This window comes from Pyrgilauda ruficollis, unplaced genomic scaffold, assembly GCF_017590135.1.
Source record: "Pyrgilauda ruficollis isolate IOZ18807 unplaced genomic scaffold, ASM1759013v1 scaffold84, whole genome shotgun sequence".
NCBI lineage: Eukaryota > Metazoa > Chordata > Aves > Passeriformes > Passeridae > Pyrgilauda > Pyrgilauda ruficollis.
Window position 1 is genome coordinate 581,269 of NW_024530377.1, and position 19,515 is coordinate 600,783.

Genomic DNA, 19,515 nt, shown 5'->3' on the forward strand with positions numbered 1-19,515 from the left:
TCCACCATCTCTGATGGGTGCTGCAGCTTTAACCCACGCCTTGGCTTAGTCTGGGAACCTCTTGGGTTGAAGTTGGGTTTCTCATCTAAAGTGTTTATTTTCCGTGAGTTACCAATAACAGGAAGAGAAAAAAATTAAAGGCGTGTCGCAGAAAGAAACAGGGAGCAGAGAGGGAGGAGATAAAGGAGGCGGCGTGGCCCTGATTTCTCCTCTGGCTCTACACTTTGGACTCATTCTCCAAGTTGGCCACGTCTCCGTTTCTTTCGTTTTGGTCTTCTTGGTTCTTCTCCTCCTCCTCCGTTTCCAGCTCGGCGTGTTGGTCCAGCTTGCTGGAAACAGACCAGGTCAGGGGCAGTTCTGCTCGGCTGGCCATCTCTGCCAGCTCTTTGGCACTGTAAACGGGGGTGTTGGTCTCGTAGGTTTCATGAAAACTGTTGTAGTCAACCTCATAGAAGCCATCCTCCAGCGTGAGCACGGGGGTGAAGCGATAGCCCCAGAGGATCTCACTGGTGATGTAGGAGCTGCGAGCCTGGCAGGTCATCCCTGCAACGACAGAGAAGGAACAAGTGCTGTAATCAGGACCCACGGCTTCCCCAAGTCTTTAATTTATTATTTTTTCTGTCTGTAAGAAGGACAGAATGAGGTTTGACATCACACGAGGTGGAGCTCACAAAGCAGCTTTGGGCAGCATAAACTGAGGCCCTTTCCTCCTGTGCATGAGCAGAATAAGAAGGGCTCAGCCTGCCAGCGAAGATTTTAATAATAATTTATTTATTAAACATTGCTCTTCTGCCTGTGCTTCCGCAACTCACCTGCTGTGGGTCTCAGGTGGGGTGGGGCACTGTGCCATCCTCTGTCCCCTGGCTGTCACAAACCCACTGCCACGCTCAGCACATGCCCAGGGTAGCAGGAATTGTCAACAAAGCTTCCCTCTGCTGGAGCCCACCCTGATCCCATGATCCAAGGGTTTCCCTGATGCCTCAGGTTTGAGCTTTTCTATTTTTTCAGATTCTGTGCTGCTTCAGCGTGTGGGTCTGAGCTTCATATTATGGGATGGTGAGCTCTGTGCACAGAGCAGGGAGACAAAACAATTCCGCTGCAATCACCACAACCTGGAAATATCCAAAAACAGTGGATGTGGCACCTGAGGCAGTGTTCAGTGCCGAACACAGGGGTGGTGCTGGTTGATGGTTGGGCTCAAAAATCTGAAAGTTCTTCTCCAACCTAAATGATTTCATATTTCTCTGATTCCCTGATCTGATCAGAGAGCCCTGGATGGGTTTTCCCAAAGGAGGTTGCCATTCCTAAGAGTCATCTGTTTCTAATCCCTGTACTGCTGAAATTCAGCTTGGGAACGAGTTGGAAATTTGGAATTTTCATTACAAGGAAAGCAAGTACTCAGAGATCCTGCTGCTCTGGTTAGGAAAATTGTTGTGCCTGGTGGGAAAGAGGAGGGACAATTTTCTGCAGAAATCAAGAAGATTAATTTGACTATGTGAAAGTTATAGCTCATTAAAAACAAACCCTCCTCCAAAATGTTGATCTCCATTTTTAATTTAGGCTCACATTCAGCAATGATTTAATTCCCATTCCTTTTCCACAGCTGGATGAAACATTTTCAGTGCTAGAATGGAAGTTAGGATTTTTCAAGTCAGTGAAACTAAATTATGGGGATTGGGTGAAGGAGACTTTTTATTTTAGGCAGCCAAGCTACCTTGGCTTTTTGTTGTTTTATTTATTATTATTAAAAATTTTTTATTGGTTTGCTTTTAAATGGGGCTGGAAAAGGTCTTTGCTTCTACAAGGAATTGAAGATTTCACGGTAGCTTAGACAATAAAATGTTGTGTCAGGCACTTGTACCATGCAGTGTTTCCCTTTGGGATGGGAGCCATCAAAAATAAAATGCTCTAAAACAATCATGGGGAAAAGGTTGTTTCAGAATCAAGGTATCAAAGCCATGTTTGGGCTGAAACACAGTGATTTTCCAGCCCTGCCATTTCCACACAGTGACAGCCTCATTCAGCTTTTGTTTTACTCAAGACAGCCCTTTTTTACAACAGCACCTTTTCTTTTCAAATTCCATTTCTGGGATTAAAAAAAGGGCTCTCAGTGAAATGAGAAGCCAAGAATTATGGCCCATGACTGGCTGCACATCTCTGACAGTCACAGAGGTTCAGCAATTTGCTGCTGGCACTTGGCAGGACCAGGCAGAATTCCTGCTGCACTAAATTATCTGGGATATCCCACAAGAGTGGCTGTTTTCAATAATTTAGTGGGAGTTCTGCTTCACAGTTCAGCCTGGAGTAAGACCCAGCAGCAAACTGTGCATGGAGCACAGGGGTGTTCCCATTTTTGGGCTGAGTGGGGTTTCACTCTTGTGCAGGACGACAAAAATTGGTCTGGGGTCTCCATTTGGGAGCTGAGGCTTCTGCTTGCCTGTGATGCTCCTGTTGAATTTCTTTCACTCTCTCTGTATCCACAGCAGCCTTTGCTGAGGTATCCCTGCACAGGTTTTTGATCTATTTTGTCAAAAGGTTCATTCAGACCATGAGAACTTGTCTCAGCTGTGCCTGGGGGTGTGTGTTCAATTTCCACCTGTCAGAGCTGGGGCAGTTCTCTGCTGTTCTTGGGGCAGTTTTTTTACATGTAGGAAGTTCTCAACCCCTTGAGATAAATTCCTGCAGCCTCCTGATGGAGCTGTGGCCCTCAGGACGCAGCAGAGGCCCTGACCTGTGGCCTTAGAGCTGAGTTTTGCACATTGTCTGGGGCAGGGGAAGAAGATGGGAGAATTCTGCTTCATCACTGTGGCCAAAGAATCCCAGACTGGTTTGGGTTGGAAGGGACATCAAAACCTTCCAGTTCCATCCCCTGCCATGGGTGGGGTCTTCTCCTAGATCAGGCTGCTCCAAACCCTGTTCATCCTGGCCTTGGGCACTGCCAGGGATCCAGGGGCAGCCACAGCTGCTCTGGGAATTCCATCCCAGCCCCTGCCCACCCTGCCAGGGAACAATTCCTCATTCCCAAGATCCCATCCAGCCCTGCCCTCTGGCAGTGGGAGCCATTCCCTGTGTCCTGTCCCTCCAGGCCAAAGGTCCCTCTGCAGAGAAGTCTCTCTCCAATGACCCCAATATTGAGGGACTTGGATGAACCTGCACCTTTTTTGTAGCTCCAGGAAACCCAAGTGGATTTCCAGGATCCTACCCAGGAGCCACCGGCGAGGCAGGGCCGTGCTCTGTGCCCCGCTGACCTTCTGCACTCCAGTCTGTTTGCTGAAGGATTTGTCACTTGGCTATTTTTGGGTGCTCAGGAGAAGAAGAAAGCAGCGTGGGCTTTTAAAAACAAACCAAAGGCTCGGAGGCAAGACCCCCTGCTTGATCCCTCTCTTCTCCTGCAGACCCTGTGTGGGCTTTGGCAAATTCCCCAGCTTTGCTGGCTCCGTTTCCCTCCGTGCCGCCAGCAACACGCTGAGATGGAAAAGCAGGAGATGTGCTGGCAGTAGATTCTCTTCCTTCTTCCTCCTCTACAAGTTTTTTTGCTGTCAAATTTGTACTAAACAGCTCTCCCTGGTGTGAAAATGATTGCCTCAAGAAGAAGAAGAAAAAAAAAAAAAAAAGAAAAGAAAGAGAGAAATTTGGAATAAAATTTCCAGAATGCCACCAAGTTGGTGTCAGAAACACTCCATGGGACTTAATTGGTCCTCTTTAATCAAGATAAAAAGAAGGAAGCAAAACGTTGTGTTGGACCCTGAATTCACTGAAGTATTTTAAAGCTGGAAGCATAAAATCATAGAACTCAGGTACAGCTGACAGTAAAGCTATTATTGTTGAGTAAACACCCCACAAATATATATAATATATAAAATATATAAAATATAAAAAAGATAAAATAGATAAAATATATAAAATATATAAATATAAATATATATAACTATAAATATATATATATATACACACATATAATCTGTCATTCAGAGAGAGCAAAGAGGAATTCCCAGGGGTTCTGATAACTTGGTTCAGAGCACACCTGGAAATTGGTTATCTCACCCTGAGAAGTGTCAAAATGTCCTGAAAGTAGTCAAAACTGCACAGGTGCCTGGGAGCATTTTAAATATTTTAAATGTCTTTGCTTCAGCATGTCTGGTGTGGAACCCTTGTGTTGTGGGGTTGTTGAGTGGGAGAGGAAAGGAGATGTTTTTTATTCTTATTAGAATACAAGGAGTTAACTTTTGCTGGGTTTTGTTTCTTTTCTTTTTCCTTTTATAATGGTAAAACTGGTGTGGTTTTTTTTTTTCCCCTGCAAACGATACGTGGAATTTGATATTTCTATTTTCACCTTTCTTACTCGGGAGAAGATCACCATATTTGAGATTTTATTTGCTGACACCATCTGTGAATGCTGCTCAGGGGTCTCTGTGGTAGCTCAGGAGGGAGCAGGGACCAGCTCAATCCAGAAAATCCAAATTGCCATGGAGTGAGTGGGCTGGAACAGCTGCTCTGGCCACCCCACCCCGTAAGAAAATCACAGCTCTGCAGGAGAACACGCAGATTATCAGCTCCCATTTGCACAGAGATGAACATGCAAAGGAAATTGAAGCCATAATTTCAAGTCAGTTGAACTTTCTGATGCTCTGAATTCTATTTCTTGCTAAAACAAATAACAGGCAGTAAAAAAATGAAGTTTATATTAAGTTAAATTCTAAACAAAATCTAACTTGTATCAGTCAAAGCATTCTGGTTTCATTCTGACTTTTTCAAATGTGATATATTGTGTAATGCAAGACCTAAATAAGAAAAAAAATGGGCATGCTTTAGGTTTTTACAAACTGTTAAAATGCATTTTTTCCCCCAGCAGGAGATCTCAATGCCAATGAAATGGTATTTTCCAGTGGAAAAATGATGAATTAGAAATGCTTGATTTACTTGGTTACTGTTTCTCCTATCAGGAATTAAATACTGGGTAATTTGTGTCTATTTTTTTGCTTTCTGACAAGCGGTACCTGCTGAGGCAGGAGAGTTTGTCTGATCCAGCCTCAAATGTGCTGCCACTTTTAGCAAAATGTACCAACATATTCCCAAAAAACTGCTTGTAAAGAGATGGTAATTCTACCCAAAAAATGCAATTTTACCATAAATGTACAATTCAGCCAGTATTTAACCTCAATTTAGCCTCATACTTAGGCTGTGCCCAGCAAATCCTGATGTATCTGAATTTTGCTGTTCTTTTTCAGCTGATCTTTTCCCAGTGGGTGATGATTACATTTTTCTGTCACCTAAATCTGGGAAACTTATTAAATCCAATAATATCTGACCAGGGAGAGAGAAGCTGGTTCCAGAACTGGGAGCTCAGTTCGGAGGAGCTGGAACATGAAATGCCAGGATTTTTTGCCCTGCTCTGTGTTTGGCTCTTGGGATACATTTATGGGTCCAGAGCTTCCCCAGATTTGAATCAGCACCACACAGGAGTTTTTTTTTCCTTCTGGGTGCCCAGCACAGGGGGATTTATGGGAATTTTGGTTAAAAGAAGCTGCAGCTCCATTTTCCAAAGCACTGAGTGAGGAGAAGAGCTGTCCTGACCTTCTAAAAACACACTGTTACAACCCAAGGGCTTTCACCCCAGTCCTGCAGGTGGGATGTTCTGCCCTGCCATGGTTCATGGGCATCCTGCTCCACAATTCCATGAAAATATCCAGGAAGAGGCAGCAAGATTCTGATGGCAGCTGCTGCTTCCCTGGAGAAGGGTCCTGTGGGGTTTGACACTGAGCAGTGGGAGCTGAGCCACCAGAGTGAGGGGCTGAGAGGATCCTGGGTGGATCTGCATGGAGCTGAGAGGATCCTGGGTGGATCTTCATGGAGCTGAGAGGATTCTGGATGGATCTGCATGGGGCTGAGAGGATCCTGGGTGGATGTGGAGGGAGCTGAGAGGATCCTGGATGGATGTGGTTGGAGCTGAGAGGATCCTGGATGGATCTGCATGGAGATAAGAGGATTCTGGATGGATCTTCATGGAGCTGAGAGGATTCTGGATGGATCTGCATGGAGCTGAGAGGATCCTGGATGGATGTGGAGGGAGCTGAGAGGATCCTGGATGGATGTGGAGGGAGCTGAGAGGATCCTGGATGGATGTGGTTGGAGCTGAGAGGATCCTGGATGGATCTGCATGGAGATAAGAGGATTCTGGATGGATCTTCATGGAGCTGAGAGGATTCTGGATGGATCTGCATGGAGCTGAGAGGATCCTGGATGGATGTGGAGGGAGCTGAGAGGATCCTGGGTGGACCTGGATGGAGCTGAGAGGATCCTGGATGGATCTGAATGAAGCTGTGAGGATCCTGGGTGGATGTGGATGGAGTTGAGAGGGTCCTGGATGGATTTGGATGGAGCTAAGAGGACCCTGTGTGGATCTGGATGGAACTGAGAGGATTCTGGGTGGATCAGAAGCAGGTTCCTCTCTCTCCACTCATTGCTGGGGAGGCAGAAGATGGGAACTGGGCACATATAAAATACAAGTAGGAAGTGAAGAATAGAAAATGCCCAACTCAGAAATGTGCATTTGCATCCCAGAAAGGCAAATGTGAGCTGGGCTGCATCCAAAGCAGGTGGGCAGCAGGAAAGGGATTGGGATTGTGCCCCTGTGCCCCCTCAGGTGAGAGCCCACCTGAGAGCTGCCCCAGCCCTGTCCCAGCACAGGGAGGAGCTGGAGCTGCTGCAGAGAGCCCAGAGGAGGCTCCAGGATGAGCAGAGGGATGGAGCAGCTCTGCTGGCAGGAAAGGCTGGCACAGCTGGGATTGTTCAGCTGCACAGGAGAAGCTTTGGGCTGAGCTCAGGGTGGCCTTGCAGGGCCTGAAGGAGCCCCAGGAAACCTGGAGAGAGACAATTTCCAGGGCATGCAGGGACAGCACACAGGGAATGGCTCCCAACTGAAAAATTACAAGTTTAGGTGGGATGTTGGGAAAAAATCCTTTCCTGTGAGGTTGGGCAGGCCCTGGCACAGGGTGCCCAGAGCAGCTGTGGCTGCCCCTGGATCCCTGGCAGTGCCCAAGGCCAGGTTGGACACTGGGGCTTGGAGCAGCCTGGCACAGTGGAAGGTGTCCCTGCCATGGCAGGGGTGACACTTTAATGTCCCTTCCAGCCCAAATCATCCTGGAATTCTGAGATTCTGTGAAATGCATTTGGCCTTGAGAAAGGATTGAACATTTTTTTGTGCAGGAGGTCTTCCAAGATGGCATCCTTCAAGAAACATGCATGGAGAGTCAATCTTTAGTGGAAAAATAAACACAACCCTCAACATCTGCACCCCACCTGGGGAACAGGAACTCAGCCCCCAGTGCAATGGGACTGACACCAAAACAAGGCACTGCTCAATTCCTACTCAGGGGAATTAATGCCAAGGGATGGCTGGGAGAAAAAATTCCTTTCCTTGGAATGGTGTTTGCTGCAAAAGAAGCATTTTCTGTGACACTTTGTACCTGCTGCACATTTGTGCTGTCACGGCTGGGGGATAAACATTTCATTAAAATAGAAGTGTGGTCTGTTCCACCACTTCTTCCACACCTAATTCCAGTCTGCATGTTTGGGTGGCTTTTGTTCCTCTCCTTAAAATGCTGAACATCCAAGGTTTGCTCCGTGCTGAACTTTCCCGACTTGGAGCTTTTTATAAAAATGTCACATTTTCCTGTGGAAATGTTTGCGACGCCAGGATTAAAGACAAAACAGTGTGAACACGCAGCTTGGCATGCTGTGAAATCCAGGAAACAAGGCAAGATTGGGAGCTTTTTGACAGCAAAATCTGTGAATCACCCACCAAATATTCTGGGGGTTGTTTTGAGGTTTGTGGCTGAAGCCTGGTTGCTGTGAGAGCAGAGGGGGAGATGAAAGAGAGCTCGGGGTAAAGCACTTGCTCCTGCCAGGCAGATGCTGCTGAGAAGTGATGCTTGGAAATGCAGCACAAGCAAAGGTTCCAAAATCACTGGAATTTTTGGGAAGGCACAGCCCAATTCCAGTTCCAAAATCACTAGAATTTTCGCGAAGGCACAGCCCAATTCCAGTTCCAAAATCACTGGAATTTTTGGGAAGGCACAGCCCAATTCCAGTTCCAAAATCACTAGAATTTTCGCGAAGGCACAGCCCAATTCCAGTTCCAAAATCACTGGAATTTTTGGGAAGGCACAGCCCAGCTCAGTGGGGTCGCTGGGGTGGTTTTGTAACGCTGCATCCTTTTAGGTGGGCTGGGACGAGCCGCACGTGGGTGGGTGGAACTTGATTTCAGAAGAGAAAACTTGAAGAAATCAGCTTTTCTAAAGATATCCCATGCTCAGAGACGATATTTTTGTCTTCTGCTTCACCTGAAGGAGTCACAAGAGGACTGGGGGAGAGGAGCTCCATGGTTTGCAGAAGAAAGCTCTAAATCCCAAGCTCTGGAAGGAGGAGGAATATCTGGGCTGGTTTTGTTACTATTTTAAGTGATGGGCTTGGGTAGTAGATCTTATCCCCTTTAATTTTCTTAGTGGGAGAGAATTTAAGCAACCTAACATTTGTTCATGTCATTATTTAATGTGATTGATCAAGCCCTTTATAAAAATCTCTTCAAGGGAAACCATTAAACACGTTAAGCTCCAAGTTCATCTGACACAACAACGGTCTTTAATTAAAATTTAAATGAGGGTTTATTGATATCTTGATCACAACAAAAGACTCAGCCAATGCCAGGCTCCCTGCAGCTCTGATTTTTGATGAACTTTTGCAGGCCTTCTTGCAGTTCTGCACTGAAAATCATCTGTGCTGTAAAATCCTCCCACTGAGTAGCAAGTGGGTTTTGATTTTTATTCTGAGTTGTTTTGTTTTTTTTTTTTTTTTTTTTTCTGTTCATGGGATGAGACTTATTAAGTTGATGCTTTCAGGTTAATAATATTTGGCTATCTGACAACATGAGCAGCATATTTTTGAGATGCAGGAGGGAGCAGAAAGTGGCTGCCTGGGGGAATGAGATGCAAAATCTTTCACTGCTGAAATGCTATTTAATATTTAAGTTATGTCAGCTTCTGTATCCAAATTTATCTGCTTGGCATCCTGTCCAATAGCAGGGGCTATTAATACACCTGCTGGTAGATCAATGGCCATTTTGGAAAAAAATAATATTTACATGGTTTTCACTGACTTTGATTTTATTGGAGGTGGGATGGAAGAAGCTGATTGGGATCTTTAATTATTTCCCACATTTAGCAATGGGTCCAATAAAGGAGAAGAGCAGGAATAGGGTTAGGATTTTAAGAAAGCTTCAGCTCTACTCTCCCGATATTTCTATTATGGAAAAAAAAAATAGGAACAACACACTTCAAGCTCTGGGCTCTTCAGTCTGGCATTTTCCTCAATGCCTGAATTAATTTAAAGTAGGGAAAGAGGGGACCAAAACCAGCAAAAAGACAGCAAAAAGCTATTTTTTTTCCTATTTCTTCATATTTAAACTGATAATATTTAAACTAATTGTTTCTGGAGGAGTGTAGACAAATCAATCTATGGCAAAATGTGTCAGATTTTCCTCAAACAGTCCAAACTGGTGGTGGAACAGAGAAATTCTAAGTTTCTTTGACACCTGCACCTCACTTGTGCAAGCAACAAAGAGTCATTAGGACTTTTAAATTTTCCTTGGTTGAACAATAATTACCTTAGATGAAAAATCTGAGGAAAAATTTGTTGGTTTTAGTAAGGAAAAAATAAAGAACTTGAGAAGAGTGCGTGTGGAAAGGGAAGCAAGGTGAGGGTGCTCACATCCAAATTGCAGAATTCCCAGAGGAGAGGTGCTTAAGATGATGGAAAAGAGTCTGAAATTAAATGAGGGGGCTTTCAAAGCAGGGAAAACTTTGTATAAAAGTCTCCATAATGTCAGCTCTCCTTAATAATGAATGAACTCGTGTTCAGCCCTGGGTTTTGTGTTCAGCAAAGCACACAAACACGAGTTTTGGAGGGGGTGGTGGTCTCAGGGTGTTGTGGTGTGGGTGAAAAGCTGCCCGGGGCAGGAGCTGTCCCTGTCCTGCTCAATCCCAGCTCAATCCCAGCTTCCCTGCCGGGACTCGTTCCATCCTCAGCATCAGTCATGAGGTGGCACTCTTCTCCCAGCAGAGATGCCTTGGAAGTGAGAGCGTGTCAAAGGAAAAAAAAAAAAGGAAAAAAAAAAAAAAAAAAAAAAAAAAAAAGCAGCAGCAATGCCTGGAAAATAATCGAGAGATTATTGCAAAAGTTGCTTTGGGAATGTCCGGGCAGGATTTCGTGTGGTTGTGGCAGGGAGGGATTATTTGAAGGATGTACCTTGCTGAACTCTCTCTGAGCTCAGGATGGTGCTTTCCTTGATTTCCTGCTGATTCCCAATGGCTTTGAGGCAGTTGTGACACCAGCTGCAGCCCAAATTCTCCTGCATGACAAACACGGTGCCCCAGCCTCTCTCCTGCAGCTTTTACTGCTGCTGCCAGAGCACTGCTGCTTTGGAACCCTGCCTTGATGCAGACATTGGACAAGGAGCACAAACTGGACATCCCTCACTCCCAGGTGTCCTGCCTCACCAAAATCAATGCTCCCGGGCTCAGAGGTGAACAGGGAAAGAGCTAAACCCAGGCACTTCTGGCTAAAACCCTCTGTCTCTAATGTTCATGTGAGTGTTTAATGTAAAAATTTTAAATTTCCTGATTCTAGCCCCAGCAGCAGCAGTTCAAACCAGCAGCATCTTCCAAGGAAGGACCTTGGGACACAGAGCACTTCCAGAGGGGACAGCGAGGTTGGAGAGGGGCTGGGAACACATTCTGTGAATTCTGTGATTCTGTAAATGGGGATTTTGCTGTTCCACACTGCAGACCTGACTCAGATCTCCACAGTTTTACATCTCCATGGGATCCTTGCTAAGTCCCAAGCATCCTAACAGAGGTCTGCTCGTGGGACAGCATCCCCTGGCTCCTGCTGGGTTCCTGAGGTGTGTTTAAGCTCCAGGGTGGGAAAGAGAAATAAAATTTGGTGTGGTCTCTTTGAAAACTTCCCAAGTCTTAGACAGGACAAGGGCAATGGCTTCAAACTGACAGAAAGTAGAGTTAGATGGGATATCAGGGAGAAATCCTTCCCTGGCAGGGTGGGCAGGGGCTGGGATGGAATTGCCAGAGCAGCTGTGGCTGCCCCTGGATCCCTGGCAGTGCCCAAGGCCAGGTTGGACACTGGGACTTGGAGCAGCCTGGGACAGTGGAAGGTGTCCCTGCCCATGGCAGGGGTGGCACTGGATGGGCTTTAAGATTCCTCCAACCCAAACCATTCTGGGATTCTGGGATTCTCTCCTTCATGCTTGCAGTGGATCAGGTTTGGGTGCTGGGGGATGGGTTTATTCCCTCTGGTACTTCCTGCAGAGTCCATCACAACATCTGGGAGGACTCGTGGGACAGGATGGACACAAGGCAGGTGATAAAAGGGATGTGGGTCTGGGAGATGTTCAAGAAGACATTGGGATAATGCTGCATCCAACCAGCTCTGAGCCCTTCTCTCCTCCCACCACAATAAACTTTTCCCTGGCTGCCAAATCAAATCCACTGCCCTCACTTTGTACTCCAAGAAGAGGGGTTCATTTTAACCAGAGAGACAAAAGGAGCAAATATTGTGCACAAGGCCCTTTACCTAAAACTGGGAGGTGCTCTGGGACAGGTGACAGATCAGTAGGGCCACCTTGGCTTCTCCTCAAAGCTGAACATCTGGGCCCCGAGGTGAGGAAATGCTCAGTCTCCCACCAAGGCTGAACTCCTGCCTGGCTAAGCTGAGCTCAGCTTCTCAGAGCTGTCTCAAAGAATGAAGACTCTTTATTCACCTTAATCACACATTTGTAAAGGGAAGAGGGAGACAAACCAGCAATTGCTTATTCCCAGTAGGAATGTGACTACTGGAAATTAATTGGAAATACAACAACCCCATCCCAACCTAAATCCTGACATTGCACATGGCACATGCTTCCACAGAGCATGAACTGCAACTCACTCAGTACAACCCAGATCATTTGTTTCTTGTGTTTCCTATCAATTTTCCAATTACATTTTATTCCAATTCTGCTGGAAGTGCAGGTCAATGCAAACACAACAACACAGGCACAGAAAGTACTTTGCCTGTAAGTTTGCATGAGCATCCACCAGCCCAGCAGGGAAGGAATTACTGAAGCTCAGGAAGAACAGAACCAGCAATATTTGGCTGTTATTTCCCATGACCTTTTATCTGGAGTTCTCCAAGGTAGGGATTTGTTATTATTTTTCTTTTTCCAGTGGGGAAGTTGAGGAAGGGAACAGCGAACTTGCCCAGAGGCCTCATGGAAGGTGTGCAGCCAAGAAAGGCTGTGCTGAGGATTTGAACATCCTGATTCAGGATGGAATTCCAGGTGGAATTTTGTCCAGCTGGATTTTTATTGGCCTCTGTTGGAACCAGGAGGATTTTTTGGCCTGGAGCACTGATTTGGATTTCAGGGAGAGCTAAAGTTTTGGAACAACTTTTTTTTTTTTTTCCCCAGGTCCTGCTATTTCAACCCAAGTTTTGGCTCAGTACTGAGGTCTCAGCAGATCTCAGCATCTTTCCCAAGACTTTTCTCTCCTCTGCTTTAAGCAGGGCAGGGTATGGGTGCAAAAGTGGATGGGTTGTTTGGGGAGCAGAGGAGGATCAGATGAAACAGTCCCAGAACACCAAAGTGTTTTCCTGGAGCAGCAATTTGCTTCCTCAGCCTTTTCCTGTTCTCTGTGCAGTGGAGCTCTCTCCTTCTTTTAATCACGATTGAAAATTCCCTGCTCCCAGAATAATGGAGCCTTTGCCTGGGGGAGCTGGGGTGACACGGGGCTGTGGCATGTGCAGGGACACCAAGGACAGCAACTCCACCTTCCCATGTGTCCAAAATTAGCAAATCCTTGATGTGGGAGCCTTGGAAATCCTCAGCTCCTTCAAATGCTTAATGAGACCTGCTGATTATCATCAAAGGAGAAAATTCCTTGTGTCATAAGAAGGGAGGAGAAGAGAATTTAACTGGCAGCAGGGAGAAGACAACAGAGCGGCACTGGGAGGGTTAAAAAGTTGTTAAAAGAAAATATTTGGGAAATCATGAATAGGTCAGGTGATGTGGATGCCCCATCCCTGAAAGTGTCCAAGGCCAGGTTGGATGGAGCTCTGAACAACCTGGGATAATGGAAAGTGTCCCTGCCCATGGAAGAGACTGGAACAAAATGATTTTTAAGGCCCCTTCCAAGCCAAACCATTCTGGGATTCCATGATTACAAACACATGGTGAAACTGAGCAAAAAATCACCACAAAATATTGTGGTGTGGCAGGATTAAATCAGCCAACCCAACGAGTGCATCTCTGCTGCACCACCACAGTCCAGAAATGTTTGGGGTTTTGTATTTTTGGTGAAGTCTAATGGCATTTCCTCACTTCCTCCCTCTCTCCACTCACAAAAACATTTGTAGTGCTGAAAGCTTCACTCAGTTTCTAATTTGGGAAGATGCTGTGGCAAAGCTCATAATTCTTTTCCTGCAGCTTAGGAGGGTAGTGTTACACAATTTGGCTACAAGAAATCCCTGTAATAAATGACAGCTCTTTCAGCCTCTTGGCAGTGTCAGGCCCAGCCATCAGTCTTGTAAATGTTCCCATAACCATTGAGAAGTTGAAATAATTTGGAACTGTGGCTTAACACATTATTAATCACAGAGCAAAGGGTTTGCTCTGGTCTCACCAGGAATATGAATGTAACCTCCTGTGATTCTCTCAGATGGCAGCACAGGGATTAAAGCCCAGCTAATCAGGGGCTGCTGCCACGACTGGACACAGAATTCAAGGCCAGCATTTCAGGGAGCATTCCTCAAAATTCGGTCAGATGAAGGCTTGCACTTAATAAATTTCCTTGGGAACGTGGACAGGTTGTTTGTGTGTCCCTGGGGGTGTTTGTGTCTGTCACTGAAAGAGGAGGTGATTAATGCATCCTTCACTGTCCTGACTGAGAATGAGAAACTGTTTGATCCAGCCCAGAGGAGGCTCCAGGATGAGCAGAGGGATGGAGCAGCTGTGCTGGCAGGAAAGGCTGGCACAGCTGGGATTGTTCAGCTGCACAGGAGAAGCTTTGGGCTGAGCTCAGGGTGGCCTTGCAGGGCCTGAAGGAGCCCCAGGAAACCTGGAGAGAGACAATTTCCAGGGCATGCAGGGACAGCACACAGGGAATGGCTCCCAGTGCCAGAGGGCAGGGCTGGATGGGATCTTGGGAATGAGGAATTGTTCCCTGGCAGGGTGGGCAGGGGCTGGGATGGAATTGCCAGAGCAGCTGTGGCTGCCCCTGGATCCCTGGCAGTGCCCAAGGCCAGGCTGGACACTGGGGCTGGAGCAGCCTGGCACAGTGGAAGGTGTCCCTGCCATGGCAGGGGTGGCACTGGGTGGGTTTTATGTTCCTTCCAACCCAAACCATGCTGTGGCTCTGTGAGCTGTGCTCCCCCCACTCAGGACTGGGATTCCCTTGTGAACAGGCTCCTTGTGGTTGGTGTTTTTTGGGCCCAGCAGTGGCTCCCCAGGCTCCAGCCAGCCAGAGGGTCCAAAGTCACCAAAGACCCAAACCAAGCTTCACAAAAGCCCAAAGTATCTTCCTGCTGAGTACTTGGCTTTCAGCAGGGAGTGGATTCATTCTGGATGAGAGCAGGTAGCAAGTTCTCTGTGGGAATGGAAACACTCTTCAGGATCCCTTTTGGGATCTTTGGGGAAATTCTCCAGTTTTTCACGTGGCTGCTTAATCAGACTGATGTTTTCTGAATGCAAATGTGTCAGAGTGACAACAGAAAGAACCTTCCAAAGGAAACAACCCCAAGATGAGGGTGTCATGCCTGGTGTTATTCACCTCTAGAAGGTTTAATTCACCTCATGAATAATGTGGCAACAATCCCACAGGTTTCCACGATATACTGTGCCATGTTCAAGCCAAACCAGCCTGGCCTGCTGCTGCTGTGTGGTACCTTGAGCTAAATTGCTGTGAACAATTCTCTCCAAAGAAGGAGCACAGTCAGAGCCCTGACTCTGCAAAACTCCGGGATAATGCTGGAGCTTGTTGCTAACAGGAGAAAGATGGAGATTAAGATGACAACCGCAGGAGAAAATCCACTTTGCAGCCTTTTTTTACCCTGTCATCTGTAGGAGAGAGAGCTACAAGCACAGCTGATGAGGTGTGATGCTTTAGAGGAGGAGAGTTTGGATTTGCAAGGAGCTTTGAATGTCTTGTTTTCCCACCAGCGCTGCCATCTCCCTTGATAAGCTCATTGCAAAAGTTAATGGACCAGATCCTTCCCTGTGCTAATGCTGCATTGTGCTGCTTCAGAGGGGCAAAACAGCACTAAAGCAGCCTGTTCCTGCTCCTGGAGCTCTCCCCCTATCCCAGGAAACAGGGATCAGCCAGATGGGACCATCCAAAAGCCCAGAGTCTGAGCAAATCCTTCTGGGGAAGGAGTGGGGTGAGAGGTGCCACCACCCCCTCTGATCCTGAGTGGCTGCTGCTTTGGGGCTGTAGGCTGAGGCCAAAAATGATTTTACAAGCTACTGATAGAACAAACATTCCCAGGACTGGAAGAGCATTGAAAGAGTCCAAGTTTGGCATCGCCACCACTCCTCCACCCAAAGCAGGTCCCTGTGCTTTGGACTGCATGCTCCGAAGGAGGCGTGAAAAACAGAGAGGGATAAATTCCTTTTTTTGCTAATTCCCTCAGCTGTGCTGACTAAACAGACAATTCCCTCTTCTTTTTTGGTGTCAGCACGTGGCTGTGCTCGGTGCTGAGCAGGGCTCCAGCTGCTCTGGGGTGTGAGGGGGCGGAGGATGACCCAGCAGGGCACTGCCACATCAACTGCGACAACTTCAACTGGACAATTTTAATTTTAATTTTAATCTGCTGCTCTAAGTCAGACTCCAAGCCAGGGAGAGACACTGGAAGAGGGACTGTGAGAGCCCAAATGCTGCTCTCCCTTTGGCTCACCCTTGCCATGAGGATACAAGCCAAGCTGACCACAGCAGAAATGGGCAGTCAGGCTGGGCACTGGCACACTCAGCCATGGGCCAAACCTCCTGCAGCTGAATTCTGCCACCATCAGATCCCAGACAGGCAGCCTGCTCTCCAGACTCACACTGGATGTTTTCCACACAAGAGCTTAAGGTTGTTGTTGCTGGTTTTTCTACTGAAGGAAGATTTTCATTGGAGTTAGTCCAGAATGAAAGATTTTGGGCAAGTCTCAAGAGCAGCTGGTGGCTCCCCCACATTTCAGGTGAATCAACTGACTTTGGGCCCCTTTTCATCTCCTACCCAAAGCAACACTGGCCATAAATCCATGGGTCCAATCCATGCTGAATGCCAAACACCTCACCTGCCATTCCATCTCTAGAGAGAATTTAAACCTGTGCTTGTTTCCCAGGTGATCATTCCATGGGACCCAAATAACCCTAGATTGTTTCCATCCTGGGGAAAGGTGGTCAAAATGGAATTTTCTGTTTGTACAGAGGCGAGACTGAGGAAGAAACTCCTATGACAACTAAAACTCAATAGTTGCCACCAGAAATGCCAGATGTTTTTAACTTTATCTTTTTAAAACAAACACAAAATAGAATGGACCAAAATTTAAAAAAAAAAAAAAACCAATAGCCATCACAGGTAGCATACAGGTCTGCTGATGAAGGGAAGGGATGGACTACTTCTGATATTAAAAAAACCAAAACAAACACAAAATAGAATGGATCAAAATTTAAAAAAAACCCAATAGCCATCACAGGTAGCATACAGTTCTGCTGATGAAGGGAAGGGATGGACTACTTCTGATATTAAAAAAACTTTCTTTCCTTTTCCTTTTTGTCTGTTCGTTTCTCTTTCCTCATCAAAGGACGGCAGAATGTCAGACTGACACACCATCAGGTGTAATCCTGAGCTGAGTGAAGGCTGTAATTTGATTAAGGTGCTCTGACAGGTTTTGAAACAACGAATGAATGAACCTGGAGGATTTAATTCATTGCAAGTGTAGGTGCTGCATAATGCAGTTTTCACAAACCTTTCCTGCTGCAGCAGCTGGAACATCCCTCCACCTCCCGATCCTGCTGAATTCAGAGGGTCTGAACAGGACTTGTGAAAGGGCAGCTAATGAGGTGAAAATGCAGGGAGGTGGATTCAGCAAATGAAGCCCTGCAGTGAGCTGACAGCTGCTGAGAAAGCTGCGTGGAAAAGGAGCTGAAACTCTCCCAAAACACTGAATTGCTTTGAGATTAATTCCTCATCTCTCAGCTCAGATCAGTGGCACAAAATGAATAAACCGCTGTCCCTTGACAAAGCCTGTGCTTGCACAGGGGGCTGCTGCAAAAACTTGTTGAAACTCAGTGAAGTTGATTAAAGCCCACGATGTGTCAGCACAGACACAGAGCTCGAGGTGAACAGCTGCAGGTCAGCATTGAAGGGATTTTTTCCAATTAAAGTATTAAAAGTTCCTTCTTCTGTGTCCACTATGAGGGGCTTAGCAGCTGGGTGGGAATCAGGCAGTGGATTAGACCTAATTACTCTTGGCTGTAATAAATTGGGGCCCTGGGTGGCAGATAAGGAGATGGGATGGCCTTGTGCAGCCTCCAGGGGGAAAGTTTGGTTCATCCATTGCTTTTTTTTTTTTTTCTTTTTTTTTTTTAGTATTTTTTATTTTGGTTAGAAGACTTTGAACACAATAATACCCAAGTATTTTTCCATTCATCCAGCACCAGGAAGGACTGGTCCCTAGTTGTTTTTTTTGAAGGAAATTCAGGTTTGGATCACTGGGCTCACTGTGGAGCAGACTATACATTTGAGATGCTTTGCAGACAGAAAAAACATCATCATAAATACAGGTGTATGCTAGCCCCAGAGGGAAGGGAGGCTCAATCCTCTGGTAGAAGTGAAGGAATCTCTTTTTCATTCCTGAGAGTTGACTTCAGCAGTACCCACGCACTGTTCCTTGTGTTGGAAACTTTAATAACTTCACTTGAAAATCCTGCCTTTTTGATGGCAGTGGAAATAACATGACTTTTAAACAAGTAGAGGAGACTGTCATTGAAGTCGAGCCAGATATGTGGGAGTCAGATGATTAAGGTAGAAGTAGTGTAGGAGGGGAGAAATACTATCATTTGGAAAAAAATACTGTATTTTGAACAGGTTTAATGTTCTCTTCCAGGAAAGGGGGGTTGTTATTATTAAGAGCATTACCAACACTAGATGCAGGGCTTGATTCTCTGTTGATGTGCCTTGGCTGTAATTGCTCCCATCCATGCAAATTGCCTAAAAATGAGTCTCAGTTATCACTGAGCTGTGCAGCTGAAGTCTGGGGGAGCTGTGTGCTCACTTTTTCAGCTGTGGAAACAACGAGGCAGAGGGTGAGATGGGAGGGAGGGATCTGCTCTGTCCACCTGGGCCACGCCAGCATCTCTGTCACACCTGGGATCCATTTCTGATCCTGCCACAAAGTGTTTCATTCCTGTGGCCCAATCTGAGTTTTATCTCAAGGCTGTGTGATGCTGTTCCCTTATTTTTTGGGCAGAAATCGCTGCTTCTGCAAGGATGTCCCAGGTTACAAACTATGCCTAGGTGTGTGTTCAATTCCCGCCTGTCAGAGCTGGGGCAGTTCTCTGCTGTTCTTTGGGCAGTTTTTTCTTTATCTCTCCCACAGCCAATCCTCCCTCCAGGAGATCTCTGCTGTCCATGGCCAGGGAGTGTCCCTGCAGGGCTGATCAAATTCCAGCATCCCATGGGGAGATGCTCCGCCCAGGGCAGGAGCCAAGCATTCCTACCTGGATACAATCTGAGCCTGGAACAGCACAGCAGCCTCTGCCCACTGCATTCCCAGAGGAAGAGCAGGCCCATCTCCAGCAGCCCTGGAGCTTCAGAGGAAAACTCCAGCCTTGTGCAGGATCCCTGCTCCAGCAGAACCACAGCTGGCACTGCAGGAGGGCTGAGCCCCCATGGGATGGGACTGTGCCACCACCCTGACCCACAGGGGGACAGGGCATGTCCTCACTCTGGCAGTGTTGGTTTTGGTTGTACTATTGCATTGTATTTTTAATTTTCCTAGTAAAGATCTGTTATTCCCATATCTTTGCCTGAGAGCCCCTTGATTTGAAAATTATAATAATTTGGAGGGAGGGGGTTTACATTTTCCATTTCAGGGTAGGCTCCTGCCTTCCTTTGCAGACACCTGTCCTTTCAAACCAAGACAAAGGATAACTCAGCATGTGCCCACAGCAGCAGGAGCAGCTGGAGGGCAGAGGCAGCAATGTTGGGTTGATGCTGAAAGGTTCTATTCTTTTTTGAAGCAGGTTCCACCTCTGAATCTGCAGCCCCTCTGCTCTTCTCTTTCTTGCCCATCCTGCCTTTTGAAGCACACCACCTGTGCTGGGCTTGTCACTGCTTTCTCTCTGTGGGATCAACCCAAAGCCAAACAAGGTCAAAAGACTGGGATCTGAGCATTTCCCCTCCTCAGAATCTCATTCCAATGTG

General features: G+C 46.6%; 1 protein-coding gene across 1 annotated transcript in view; it reads right to left on the reverse strand.

Annotated features, from left to right (window-relative positions):
- Window positions 1–217: 217 nt before the first annotated feature.
- KCNJ6 (potassium inwardly rectifying channel subfamily J member 6) overlaps window positions 218–19,515 on the reverse strand; it is a 35,176-nt gene continuing 15,878 nt past the window's right edge. The window contains exon 2 of the mRNA XM_041487769.1: window positions 218–543. Within this exon, the coding sequence (XP_041343703.1) occupies window positions 218–543 (326 nt within the window). The remainder of the gene's footprint in view (window positions 544–19,515) is intronic.